A 13747-nucleotide genomic window follows, 5' to 3' on the forward strand; every position below is an offset into this window, starting at 1 on the left:
CGCACCCGAGCGCGAGAGAATCCGAGGAGCGGAGCGGCGCAAGGAGGCGAGATGGAGTCGGATCAGGGCAAGCTCTTCATCGGCGGCATCTCCTGGGAGACGACGGAGGAGAAGCTGCAGGAGCACTTCTCCAACTTCGGCGAGGTCTCCCAGGCCGCCGTCATGCGCGACAAGCTCACCGGCCGCCCGCGGGGCTTCGGCTTCGTAGTCTACGCCGACCCCGCCGCTGTCGACGCCGCCCTCCAAGAGCCCCACACACTCGACGGCCGCACGGTACCTACTCCCCCTCGCTTGGTCTCTTCACCCCACCCAAACCCTAGCGGGATATTCGCGTCGAATATTCGCTTCGGTCGCGTTCCGATCTACCCCGCTGCAGCGGCCTAGGGTTGCGCGTGTGTGCTCAAGCGTGGCTTGTGATTTGTTGTCTCAGGTTGATGTGAAGCGGGCGCTCTCGCGGGAGGAGCAGCAGGCTACCAAGGCGGTGAACCCTAGCGCAGGAAGGAACGCTGGAGGTGGAGGGGGTGGTGGCGGAGGCGATGCCGGTGGTGCTAGGACAAAGAAGATCTTTGTGGGCGGGCTGCCCTCCAGTCTGACAGATGAGGAGTTCCGGCAGTACTTCCAGACCTTCGGGGCTGTCACCGATGTTGTGGTGATGTATGACCAGACAACACAGCGCCCCCGGGGCTTCGGCTTCATTACCTTTGACTCGGAGGATGCGGTTGACCGTGTGCTGCACAAAACCTTCCACGATCTTGGAGGGAAGATGGTAGAGGTGAAGCGTGCTCTGCCTCGAGAGGCGAATCCTGGCTCTGGCGGCGGCGGCCGTTCCATGGGAGGTGGGGGTTTTCATAGTAACAATGGACCTAACTCCAATGCTAGCAGCTATGATGGCAGAGGCGATGCTAGCAGATATGGGCAGGCGCAGCAAGGCAGTGGTGGCTACCCAGGTTATGGCGCTGGAGCTTATGGCAGTGCTCCAACTGGATATGGATATGGGCACACCAATCCTGGAACTACATATGGAAATTATGGGTCTGCAGGGTATGGAGGTGTTCCTGCTGCGTATGCTGGGGCTTATGGCAATCCAAGTGCTGCTGCATCTGGTTACCAGGGTGGCCCTCCAGGCGCTAATAGAGGACCCTGGGGCAGTCAAGCTCCATCTGGTTATGGCACTGGGGGTTATGCTGGCAATGCAGGCTATGGTGCATGGAATAGCTCTTCTGCTGGTGGGAATGCACCCACTAGTCAGGCACCTGGTGCAGCTGCAGGTTATGGAAACCAGGGCTATGGTTATGGTGGATATGGAGGAGATGCATCATATGGTAATCATGGAGGGTATGGTGCTTATGGTGGTCGGGGAGATGGTGCTGGAAATCCTGCTACTGGTGCAGCCTCTGGGTATGGTGCTGCTGGATATGGAAGTGGGAATGGAAACTCTGGATATCCAAATGCGTGGACTGATCCTTCACAAGGCGGAGGATTTGGTGGTGCAGTCAATGGAGCTTCTGAGGGCCAATCAAATTATGGCAGCGGTTATGGTGGTATGCAGCCTAGGGTTGCTCAGTAGAAGAGGCCGTTATAATGTTCATGGTGTGAACCAGTGCATTTGGGCAGCATATGTATTATTGCAGTATTCTGGCTTTGCTCTCGTCTTCCTGAAGACCATCCATTCTGCCGGTTAAATCAGTATTTCTCCTGGTTGGAATGCTTGATCCTTTCGTGGCTTAACTAGAACTTCAGTCAATAAGTAGCTATTATGTCGAGTAGCTGTATCTTCATAATGCTTTATTTATGTTTAGCTTATCCTTCGGTGTGCTTTGTCATCAGTGGAGTTTCAGGTTGCTTTATCTCTAGTTTAAAGCTAGAGTAGCTTCACTGCTTATGGACTAGTTGTATCTCTATTCTACAGAATCATATATTCGTGTTTGACTGTAGTATTTATGCTGGATACTCTCTCCCTATTGTGTTAAGTCTGAAACGTTTATTGCTGGTGGTTGTGTTCATCTCTGGTTCCTTGCTTTGCTTTAGCTCACCTTGGAGTTAAGGTGTTACTTCTATTCTTCAAATTTGACGGCTTGCAACAGATGCTAATCCTGAACTATGCACTGATAGAAGCTTGGTACCATAGCTGCTTCAAACGGATGGTCAAGTGTAGTGCGCTTCTTTATGTAACTGGAATGTGACATCCTATGTATACATTTGTTTTGACAAACATTGTTCGTATGCATGATGAAGCTGTGAATATGTTTCAGGGTTAGCATCTGATGTTGGTATGTAGATTGATAAAACAGGCATAGTAGAGGGAACTGATTAGCCCTTCAAGCCTTTTGGTCTTAAAATTTTGATAGTATGTTTGCAGTGATAGAGAGCTTACTAGCAGCAAGATGGTAGCATCAACTTCTAAGGTAGTGTAGATGCCAAAAAATCAGTGATTCTACATGATGAATGATGTACAGGTAGAAACCCTAGAGTACAGTAGTGAGGCATTTGGCAAGTAAAATAATTGTCCTTCCTCCTTCGTTTCGTTTCTGTACAGGTTGCACGTGACGCCATTCCGTGTAAAGAATGTCCAAGTGAGGGTGAAAATGATATCGGAAATCTGCTGGTTTTGCTTGATGAGCTGATGAGAAGTTTCGATTTGAAGCATTGGCACAGAATGCAAGCTACTAGCTTTTTATGTGCTTCATGTTCTTGAGGATCTTGCTGTGCTGCAAGGTGGTGGTACGTGGAAACAAAGATTCATTGTCTTCCAGTTTTGTTTGGAAAATCGTTTCGACATGGTTTTTGTCCTAGTTGGAGATGATACCCTGGTTCTTGCTCTGTAGATTTGGTATGTCCTGATAAAGAAGTTAACTAATTCACCCTGTGAAGCACTGGAGTCAAGCCTTGTCAATTTTGGCCCACAATATCTTCTCTAAAAGTCTAGATTAACCTCAGTGATAAATAAAATACATGTAGATTTTGGAAGTAATTTCCACAGGCTTACACTTAAATATTTACTTTTATCATACATATAAGATAGTAAAACTAATTGTGAAATATGCTCTAATAGAGGTGCAAAAACACCAGCGATAGCAATGGTTTTGACACGATAGTTTCTCTACTGACGTCACTGCTCTATTGTGTTTTGGACACAAGATCAAAACGATTGAATGATCGTTCCCTTACACAGAAGATTTAGCATTATTTGTTCCAAACACTACTCTTTTGTTTTTTTTGAAAACCAGGACTTATTGTTAAACACTACTCCCTCCGTCCCACAATATAAGACGTAGCTTGCAAAAATGTCTTATATTATGGGACGGAGGGAGTACATCCTAAATGGTTATGCGTTTGATAGATTCCATCGCCTGAAATTAAAATAGAATTTCATTTTGCTTACTATATGCTGACATAAAAACCAGTGCTCATTTACTGCTTCACTATGCCTTGCTCAGCTGCTGAATCCGTGAAGATGGAAAGCAGAAAATTTGTTAGTCTTTATATACATATATAACGATATTTTAGCTGAGTTACCGGTTAATCTGTAGTTTATTTTTTTAACTTAAATTGTAATAGCGTACATATTTATGGAAATACAACCCCCACCCCCCGCGCGCAAACCTAAATTTAGTCACTGCGTGCATTTAGTGCATCATTTTATTTATAGGTTAATGTTATAGTCTCTAGAGGCTTCCTTGTTGGTACGCATATAATGGCTACAACATGTGGTAAAGCATATTGTATAACTGTAGTTTAGTTATATACGTGTACTCCTTGGTGTGGAAGCTTTGTTGCTTTATTAGGTTTGCACATGCTCCATTCAGTTCTAACAAACGGAATGGTCTGCTTGTGATCGCTAACACTTGTACTCACATAATATACAAGTGCCATCTAATTTATGAATCACATAACTTTTTGAACATGAATGTACCAGTAATTAATATAACTAGATCAGTGGCCTTGTGCAATTCGGTGTTCAAATCCATGGTTGACTGCACCAAATATCAGCTGGTTTAAGCATCTAAAGTTAATTTGCCTGCATGTTGTGGTAAAACTGTACTTGTTAGTGGTTTTGAATGTGTATGCTCTGGATAAAAACAGATTTATTCATCATAAGGTGTACTACGTTATTTTGATGGGTGTACTGGGGTAATATATTTGCATTATGTTTCTCAGTAATCATGATATGGCATCACACATTTCCTTTGTCTCTTTGACAAGAAAAGCATAATGCTGAGTCTTTGCGATGTACCCCTGTACCCCTCCGTTCACAAATATAAGTTTTTTTTGGGTACTTCAATATGGACTACATACGGGCTGAAATGTTTGAAATCTTATATTTTGTGAATGGAGGTTGTATATTTTTATAAAAGCAAAGAAACAACTTGCATAAGTGCACCCTGTGTTAGGATTAACTTGATTTTAATCTTGAAATACTGAATGATCGGCGATGTAATTTCATGTTTGCTTCAAAATGAGGCATCAAAGATGAATAACTCTGGAATGCCACCTTTTCTCATGTATTTTTCCCTCAAGAAAAAAGTAGTATGAAAATACTGATTGATCCCTCTTCATCTTTTCGATGTTCTTTTGCATCTTATCAAAAATATGTGCAAGTCTTCAGGGGTCAATTAATGTTTGTAATTGGCTACATTAAGCTGACATATGCTGTTGGACAGGTGCATTGACTCAAACGTACATTAAGCTGAAGACGTGAAGTTTTCACTTGTCACATGCAAAGGTACATAAGACCATGGAGGTTTCTCCGACTCTGCTAGGATCTCTTTGGGAATGAATTACACTATGAACCAGTGCCCACCATATTTGGTTTACTTTCTTGAAATGCAGGTCACCGCTTGACCCCAGACGAGCTCTATCCATAACAAACAACGTTCTCATCAATCGGCAGAGATACGAGTCTGATTTACTGTCAAAGATGGAATGTTGCGAGACTTAATGGTATTATTATGCTATAGTATAGCTGTGCCATCAGACATCCAACTTTTTATCTCTATGTATTTTGGTCACTTCGCAATAGTCTAAACTAACTACTTCCGTTATTCAATTAAAAATTCAAGTTTCAAGTTTGAAAAGATAAGTCACAGTGAAAGGGCTGTAGGGGTTGAACCGGAACTGGAATGTTATACGCGGTATACTATAGACACAAAGGTTGCTAAAAAACTGGAAATTAAAGGGATAAAATATCCCCAGGTATGCTCACGGGATGAAAAAAAATGCAGAGTAAACAGATCATCCCACGATTATTCAAGTTTTTTTTTTGCGGGTCATGATTATTGAAGTTTTTTCTTTGTGAATTTTTTTTGATCTATTCATCAACGGATACCATAAATAATAAAAATTACATATAGATCCGTAGACCACCTAGCGACAACTAAAAGCATGCCGTCATCGCCTCTTTATCGCCGTAGTCAGAGGAGGCAAGGCGGACCTGCGGCGGCATTGGTGGGAGGCAGAAACCCTAACTTTTTTGTGGAGAAGGCGGCGGCTAGAAAAGCTTCCGTGCGGCACGCTCTGTTTGCCTGGCTGGCTAATGCGCCACGATTATCGAAGTTGCTATTGTATCCAAATCAAAGTTGCCACATGATGATTTTGATACTAACAATACTTCATAAAAATCAGGACTTTAAAAACGATTTTCTTTATCGAACCATGAGACTTTAGTTTCGATGATCTTGCCGAAATATTGTATAGTATGTCTGAGTAGCGGCTTTTTTTTTGAGGGTCAAGTTGCCGCTTTATTTAACTTATTACGAAGTTCGGAATCTCATCCGACAAAACAGAAAGAACAAAATCCGGGGGGAGCCCCCAACCAGAGCTTACAGAGTTCATCACCCACTCCTACTCTAGCTAACTTATGCGCGGCAACATTTATAGACCGTCGAACCCATGAAACCTTACAGTCCTCTGAAGATCTCAGCATGGTCTTTATCTCCTCCACCAAAGGCCCTGACACCGATAGCTCCCTTGCTTGATTCCGCAGCATCTGTACCACTCGTTGGGAGTCTAGCTCAACATGAACTCTTCAGACATTGATATCAGCCGCCACCTCAAGAGATCGCCTACAAGCCATAAGTTCTGCTACCTCGGGATCGGAGACGCCGGCGAAGAGATGACACACACCTGCTCTGAATGCCCCCGTATGGTCCCGTAGTACAGCTCCTCCGCCTGCCTTGTCCCCCGTTTTTGAAGTAGCTCCATCTGAATTCACCTTGATCCACCCATCAACCGGTGGTTCCCATGGCTGTGAAGGATGGTGGGTCGGAACGCTACTTAAAGTAGGGTGAACCAACCTCCATTCCTCCCTTTGCTTCAACACCGTGGCTAGTATTTCATGTGGGGCCTTGATTCTCTTTCCGTCATGCGCCTCATTCCTGGCAAGCCAAATACTATACAACGCATGCACCATTGCCTGTTTTGCTTCATTGGATGCATCCGCTAGCCATTGTAATAGCCAGCGTGCGACTTCTCCCTGGGAGTCAATCTGACATGGTGGGATCGCCACCATATCTCCCATCTCCGAGCGAAATCGCTTCCAGAAATCTGCAGAGTGTTGACACGCCCAAAACCGATGAACTATGGTCTCCTCACGACCACAAGCAACACAAAAAACCCCAGGCTTAATCCTTCTCCGATGTAGTTCTGACCCGACTGCCAGTCTGTTTGAAACTAACCTTCAAAGATGAATCTTTGCCTTCCCTGGAGCGTTCGTGTCCCACAGTGCCAAATACCCCTTGTGTTGTTCACTGAGCTGGAAGATCCCGGCCGTCCGGATCTCGCTCTGGACAAAGCCATTCTCAGATGATAGGCGGATCGAACAGTAAAAACTCCATTTTTCGTATGGTTCCACGCTTGATAGTCATCAACCCCAATTCCGCCCACCACAATCTTTAGAATGTCGTTAGCATCATCGGGGAGAACATTTGCAGGACCTTCTCTTGGTTACAAGATTTCCCATCAGCCCGAAGAAGATCAGCTACCCTCGTAACCCCCGGCAAGTAAAGTTGACCAAGTGGCTTCATCGTTCCCGGTCTCGGTATCCAGTTGCTGTGGTGTATATTGACCTTGGAGCCGTCTCCAATGCGCCATAGAAGCCCTTCTCTGAGTAGATCTCTTCCATGCAAGATACTTCTGAAAGTATACGAGGCATTCGAAGGGCACGTTGCACTCAAGATGGTCTCAGTCCCTAAAATAACGCGCCTTCAACACTCTGGCCACCAAAGACTCCGGGCATTGCAGCACTCGCCAAGCTTGTTTCGCTAGTAGGGCCTGATTGAATGCTACCAGGTCACGGAATCATATCAAAGTTTCCGAAATACTCCTACGTTATCGTTTTTGTCACTCTATATACGTTGGAGCTATATTCCAGTCTCTAAAAGATCACGTGCAAAACAACTTCTCTTGGTTCTCCTCGAATTGTGACATAAAAATAGTCCACCATCTATTTGGGCGTAGCTGCCTCAACCTTTCCGTCCCGTTCTTGCCTAGCCAGTTCTCTCGTGCCTCCATTGCGTGGCCGGGAGGGCGACGTCGCCAGCCAGCCAGCGCTGCCAGCGACCTCGCTCGGCTCGGCCCGGCCCGGCCGACTGGAACGCACGGGAGACGTGACCATGGGCACGATGGGACACCACCAGCGGTCGCGCTCCGCCTCCGGGAGCACCTCGGCGACGCGCTCATCAAACGCCACCGAGCTTGACTTCGCCGCCGCCGACCTAGAGTGCCCCTTCGGCGGCATCGATGCCCTCGGCGCCGTGGAGCTCCGTGAGACGGCGTACGAGATTTTCTTCATGTCCTGCCGCTCCTCCGGTGGCGCTGCAGCGTCGAGCCCCGGGGCGCGGGGCGGCGGCGCGTCGGAGGGGGAGGTGTCGTCACCGGTGGCCGGTGCGGGGGCGAGGGGCGGGAGCGCCGTTATGAGCAGCAAGGTGAAGAAGGCGCTGGGGCTCAAGCCGAGGCGGTCCGCGCCGACGATGGTGCGCACCTCGAGCCAGAATTCAGGCCCGGTCTCTCCCGGCCGAACACGGCGACCGATGACGTCGGCGGAGATTATGCGGCAACAGATGCGGGTGACCGAGCAGAGCGACGCGCGGCTCCGCCGAACGCTCATGCGGGCCGTCGTCGGACAGGTCCAAGTACGCACCCATGCATGCATGCATGATTTTCGCTCGCATCCATGCACGTTCCCATGGTCGGTCGTAGTACGTATTATCTATCCATTTATTTGCACAGGTTGGGAAGAGGCCTGATTCCATCGTCCTGCCATTGGAGCTACTCCGGCAGCTAAAGCCGTCCGAGTTCACCGACGGCGAGGAGTACCACCAGTGGCAGTTCCGGCAGATCAAGCTCCTAGAGGCAGGCCTCATCCTGCACCCGTCCCTCCCGCTCGACCGCCTCCACGCCGCCGTGCTCCGTTTCCGCGAGGTGATGCGCGCCACCGAGATCCGCGCCATCGACACGGGCAAGGGCTCCGACGCGATGCGGGTCCTGAACAACGCCGTGCACGCGCTCGCGTGGCGCCCCGGCAGCGGCAGCGACGCGTGCCACTGGGCCGACGGCTACCCGCTCAACGTGCTCCTCTACGTGTCCCTCCTCCAGACCGTCTTCGACCACAGGGAGCACACCGTGGTGCTAGACGAGGTGGACGAGCTGCTGGAGCTCATCAAGAAGACGTGGCTGATCCTGGGCGTCGGCAGGGCGCTGCACAACGTGTGCTTCGCCTGGGTCTTCTTCCAGCAGTACGTGGTGACCGAGCAGGCCGAGCCGGACCTGGCGTCCGCGACTCTCGCCCTGCTCGCCGACGTGGCGGCCGACGCCAAGCAGGGCAGCCGCGAGTCCCAGTCCCGTGACCCGGTGTACACCAAGGTGCTCCTCAGCGTGCTCGGCAAGATGCAGGAGTGGTCGGAGAAGCGGCTGCTGGACTACCACGACAGGTACGAGAAAGGCATCGGCGGTACTGCCATGGAGATATTGCTGTCCTTGGCGCTTGCCGCCGGCAAGATCGTCGCCGACCGCGAATATGCGGGCACCGGGAACTTCGCCGCCGACCGCGTCGACTACTACATCAGGTGTTCGATGAAGAACATCTTCACCAAAGTGAGCGCATGCATGCTTCATCAGTCAGATAGGAAAAGCACAAAACATTATCAAGCGAGCAGTCCGCCACGATTTGATGGACATGATTTGATTCCAGATACTCGAGAATGGCATGGCAGAGGCAGACCCCGCAGACGACCCCGGCGTGGTCCTGACGCAGCTGGCGAGGGACGCGGAGCAGCTGGCCATGTTCGAGCGCGCCAACTTCAGCCCGCTGCTGAGGCGGTTGCACCCGGCCCCCATAGCGGTCGCCGCAGTCACCCTGCACGGCTGCTTCGGCGTGGTGCTGAGAGAGTACCTGAGCAAGGTCACCATCCTAACGGAGGAGCTCGTCCGCGTGCTCCACTCGGCGAATCGCCTGGAGAAGGCCCTGGCGCAGATGACCGCCGAAGACGCGGCGGACTGCGACGACGACCGGGCAAAGGCCGTCGTCGGCGACATGGAGCCCTACGAGGTGGAGTCAGTGGTGATGGGCTTGCTCAAGGCTTGGATGGACGACAGACTTCGGATCGGCAGCGACTGCATCCTCAGAGCCAAAGAAACCGAGGTACACTTCCATCTCTGGTGGATGAAGTGAAGCTGGAATTCCTAGAGCTTGACATTGTTTTTGTAGAGCTGGATTCCCAAGTCCAAGGAGGAGCCTTTCCCCGCGTCGGCAATAGAGCTGATGAGGCTGTCCAGGGCGACCATCGACGAGTTCTCTGACATTCCGGCCACCGCAAAAGACGACGTGGTTCAGGCGCTCGTCGACGGCCTCGACTCAACCTTTCAAGACTACATCTCCTTCGTCGCATCATGTGGTACACGATCCGATCAAACTCAATCCCGTTAAATAAACTTAGCATGGAGGCCATCATCGATCGATCGATAGACTTGTTTCAATCCAAATGCAGGGTCGAAGCAGAGCTACGTCCCTCCCCTCCCGGCGCTGACGAGGTGCAACCAGGACTCGGGCTTCTTCCGGCTGTGGAAGAAGGCGGTGCTGCCGTCGTGCCAAGCGCCGGAGGCCAACCCGCGCGGCAGCGCCTCGCAGCACACCCCGCGGCCATCCATAAGCCGCGGCACGCAGCGCATCTACGTCCGCCTCAACACGCTCCACTACGTCCTCACCCACGTCCAGGCCATCGACGAGTCGCTCTCGTCACTCTCCTCTGCCTCCGGCGGTAACCGGGTGGCAGCGTTCGACCGCACCCGCGCCGCGGCCCAGTCGGCGGTGTCGCGCGTCGCCGAGGTGGCCGCGTTCCGGCTCATCTTCCTCGACTCGCGCCACTCCTTCTACCAGGGCCTGTACGTCCGCAACGTCGTCGACACACGCATCCGACCGGTGCTCCGCGCGCTCAAGCAGAACCTGTCGTTCCTTGTGTCCGTGCTCGTTGACCACGCGCAGCCGGTGGCCGTGCGGGAGGTGATGAAGGCCTCGTTCCAGGCGTTCCTGATGGTCCTCCTCGCCGGCGGCAACGACCGGAGCTTCACGAGGGCGGACCACGGGATGGTGGAGGAGGACTTCCGGAGCCTGAAGCGCGCCTTCTGCACGTGCGGCGAGGGCCTGGTCCCCGAGGACGTGGTGGTGCAGGAGGCGGAGGCCGCAGAGGGCGTCGTTGAGCTCATGGCTCGGCCGACGGAGCAACTCATCGCGGCGTTCGGCGCCGCCACGTCGGAGTCCATCGCGGGCGTGCGAGAATACGAGGACTCGGACGGCGGCGCGACCCTCGTGCCGCCGACGTCGAGGCAGTGGGGCCCCGCGGATCCAAACACCATCCTCCGCGTGTTGTGCCACCGCGACGACGAGGCCGCCAACCAGTTCTTGAAGCGCACGTTCCAGCTCGCCAAGCGGCGGTGATGTCGGCCAAATGCTCCACCAATGAGCCTAGGTGCTACACATTTTTTAGTCCCATCACTGCAACGACCCGTTGCGGCTACGTGGGCTATACCTGTGCCGGCCAAGTGAGCGGCTCATGTAATATGTTCTGGTGTGAGTGTGCCCTGTTAATAAATAGCCGTTGCTAGCGTCAGGGTTGAGGATCATGTACTGTCAACTTCACTGTATCTGTTCCCTGCTCGGGATCTCTCTAATCTTCTTCCTCCCCAAGTTACTCTACCCTTGTGTTTTATGAACCAAGACCTAGCTTGACGCCGGAGAGTGCACCTGGTCGGTAGGTATCTACAACCAGTGGCAGAGCATGGAAAATCGAATGAGGGGGCTAAGTGTTGGTAAGCCTTGTTGGGGAGGGCCAATCCAGCAAAATACACAATTTTAGCAGCAAAAAGTCACTGTTCATATTAATACTAGGCTTAAATCAATAATGTTAGGGGGCTAGGTGATGCGGAGCATCCTACGGACATCACCATGTCAAGAGTTCATTTGGCAAGTGACGCGTGCGACATCTACTTCACATACACAAAAGTGAATCATCTCCTTTACACGTGCTCACTTGACACTCTCGAGGGTGGTATACTACTTGACACTCCTTCCGCGTGCATGCATAGGTATTGTCGGAACATCACGGATGTCGAGGAGGAGTGCGAGCGCAAGTGTACGTCTACACCATCCGCGAGGGAAGCATGGAAGAGAAGACGGAAGAAAGGAGAAGAAGACGGAGCAGCGGCTGAAGCTAGCCCGGACGTCCGGACCGCCGTCCGGATCATCCGGACCCAGCCGGATCATCCGGGCCCCCCCTCCGGATCATCCGGATAACCGCGCTGAGGATACCTGAAGGTTTCTCCTGAAGCCGGATCATCCGGGCCCCCTCCCGGATCATCCAGACGACGGCCGGATCATCCGGACCCCCATCCGGATCATCCGGGCCTTGCCTGCGTGCAACGTTTCGGGCTGAGCCCCATGTACCCATTCGCCCCCTCACTTACCCCATCGTCCATTAGACTATAAATAGACCTCCTCCACCTCCTTTCTAGAGGAAGCAAAGTGATAGCTCATTTGTATGTGAGCTTTGCTCCTACCTATCTCTACTCTTGAGAGAGAGAGAGAGACCCCTACTCCATTGGAGGCCAAGACCTCCATCTAGGAGAAGATCATGCAAGATATCATCAAGACCCCCTCGTGGAAAGATCCGTCTAGGATATCATCAAGACCTCCTTTTGGAGATGAACTTTACCGTGTATCTTTCTCTTTGTTGTTCATGTACCTTGTGGATCTTATGTGTTTGATTGTCTAGTGGATGTGTGATTGGACTTGTTCTTGAGTGTTCCCCTTGTGATTTCTCTCGTTCTTCCCCGTGTTCTTCGTGTTACTCGTAGGGATCCGCTCCAATCGTGAAAAATTGGGCCTCTAGGGTTCTACCCTACATCATCTTGGTATCATGAGCCACGTTGATCACGTTTTTGGAGCCCCTACCCCGTGTGTTCTAGCTTGATTTTGTTGATTTCGTCCTTAATCCGAAAATCCCCACCAAAAATAGCCCCCAATTTTTTTTGTGATTTGTTGGTTTTGATGATGTTTTGTTGATTTTGATCCGTGGATTTGCTTGGTTTCGAGTGGATCTAGCATCTCCCCAAGTTCGCCCCCGAGAGGAAATCCCGAGCAGAGTTGACCTGCCCGGATCATTCGGACTTGCTCCTGGATCATCCGGACATCCCCCGGATCAGCTGGACGCCCCCCGGACGTCCGGATAACCCACGCACCCGAATACCCGTACCGGAGCTGATGAACCCGAATCATCCGGAAGTACTCCCGGATCACCCGGACCAAGCCCGGATCATCCGGACCTCCACCCGGATGTCCGGCTAACCCTGAAACTGACTCCGCTGAAATTTTGTTTTGGTCATAACTAATTCATCCGAAGTCCGTTTTTGACGTTCTTTAGCTCGTTTTGAAGCTATTAACATCCCCCATCCCACAAAAATACCACCAACATCACTTGACTCCATCAAAGTTTTGGAACTTTGGCACCTTTGCCTAGGGCCACCACCATATCATTCGCATTACCACCACCGACTTCCGCAACCTAACCCATTTTGATCCCCATTGCATTAGTGGTTGCTTGAGTAGTGATTCGAGTCTCCTAAGATGTTTCGGCTACCTAGGGACAGTTCCTTCTTCATCAACCACCACCATCACTTCCGCATAACCTTGCCCACCATACATTTCGCCAATCCAACTTAACCCAATTGTTGTTTGAGCTTGTTTGAGTTGTGGCTTGTGTCTCCTAAGGTGTTTCAGCTACTTAGGGATGGCAACTTCAACTCCGACATGTGTATAGCCCATCATTCCACTTCTGCATTGCCGAGTGCAAACCTCCACCACTTTCCGCTACCACCATTTGACATTTGCCTTTGGAGATTTTGAGTTTGCGGTTTTTTTTCGTTTCCTAGGGTGTTTCGGCTAACTAGGAACGGGTCGACATCGGCAACACCACCTCTCATCATCACCAAGGACGGTAACCTCGACGACACCATTGTATATTCCCCTTGCCATTGCATTGATAACCCCTAGCCCATTTTGCGTTACTTGCCTATCGAGACTAGCCATTGAGTATTGCCAGCAACGTTACTTGTGCACATTAGTGGTCCGTACCTTCCATTGCATACATACCATATCACATTGGTATCATCATATCATCTCTTGTGTCACAAGATTGTTCCCGCATATACACAATTGCTATCTTGGTTTGTGCATTGTGCAAAAGTGGCCATACAAAAA

General features: G+C 50.8%; 2 protein-coding genes across 3 annotated transcripts; both read left to right on the forward strand.

Annotated features, from left to right (window-relative positions):
* Positions 1 to 6: 6 nt before the first annotated feature.
* LOC119320957 (heterogeneous nuclear ribonucleoprotein 1-like) lies at positions 7 to 4974 on the forward strand. 2 transcript variants are annotated; one of them, XR_005155076.1, is made up of 5 exons: positions 7 to 273; positions 431 to 1698; positions 2537 to 2721; positions 4662 to 4723; positions 4831 to 4974. XR_005155076.1 is itself a non-coding variant. In XM_037594852.1 (2 exons), exons 1-2 carry the CDS (start codon positions 52 to 54, stop codon positions 1565 to 1567), a joined length of 1359 nt encoding a protein of 452 aa, XP_037450749.1. In that variant the 5' UTR covers positions 7 to 51; the 3' UTR covers positions 1568 to 1989. The 2 variants fall into 2 exon arrangements, 1 of the variants encoding a protein (XP_037450749.1); XM_037594852.1 differs by lacking the exons at positions 2537 to 2721; positions 4662 to 4723; positions 4831 to 4974 and having other exon boundaries at positions 431 to 1989.
* Positions 4975 to 7610: 2636 nt separating this feature from the next.
* On the forward strand, positions 7611 to 11194 carry LOC119350176 (protein unc-13 homolog). The gene is made up of 5 exons (XM_037618131.1): positions 7611 to 8129; positions 8227 to 9090; positions 9188 to 9637; positions 9704 to 9890; positions 9984 to 11194. The coding sequence occupies exons 1-5, from the start codon at positions 7611 to 7613 to the stop codon at positions 10928 to 10930; spliced, it is 2967 nt and encodes a 988-aa protein (XP_037474028.1). The 3' UTR covers positions 10931 to 11194.
* Positions 11195 to 13747: the final 2553 nt, after the last annotated feature.

This window comes from Triticum dicoccoides, chromosome 1B (genome assembly GCF_002162155.2).
Source record: "Triticum dicoccoides isolate Atlit2015 ecotype Zavitan chromosome 1B, WEW_v2.0, whole genome shotgun sequence".
Taxonomy (NCBI): Eukaryota; Viridiplantae; Streptophyta; class Magnoliopsida; order Poales; family Poaceae; genus Triticum; species Triticum dicoccoides.

Excerpts from the sequence above, each read along its gene's own strand:
- LOC119320957 (XM_037594852.1), top strand. The coding sequence starts at position 52 with ATGGAGTCGGATCAGGGCAAGCTCTTCATCGGCGGCATCTCCTGGGAG. Across the intron at positions 274-430 it reads ACACACTCGACGGCCGCACG|GTTGATGTGAAGCGGGCGCT; the intron begins GTACCTACTCCC and ends TTGTTGTCTCAG.
- LOC119350176 (XM_037618131.1), top strand. The coding sequence starts at position 7,611 with ATGGGCACGATGGGACACCACCAGCGGTCGCGCTCCGCCTCCGGGAGC. Across the intron at positions 8,130-8,226 it reads CCGTCGTCGGACAGGTCCAA|GTTGGGAAGAGGCCTGATTC; the intron begins GTACGCACCCAT and ends TTATTTGCACAG. Across the intron at positions 9,638-9,703 it reads TCAGAGCCAAAGAAACCGAG|AGCTGGATTCCCAAGTCCAA; the intron begins GTACACTTCCAT and ends TTGTTTTTGTAG.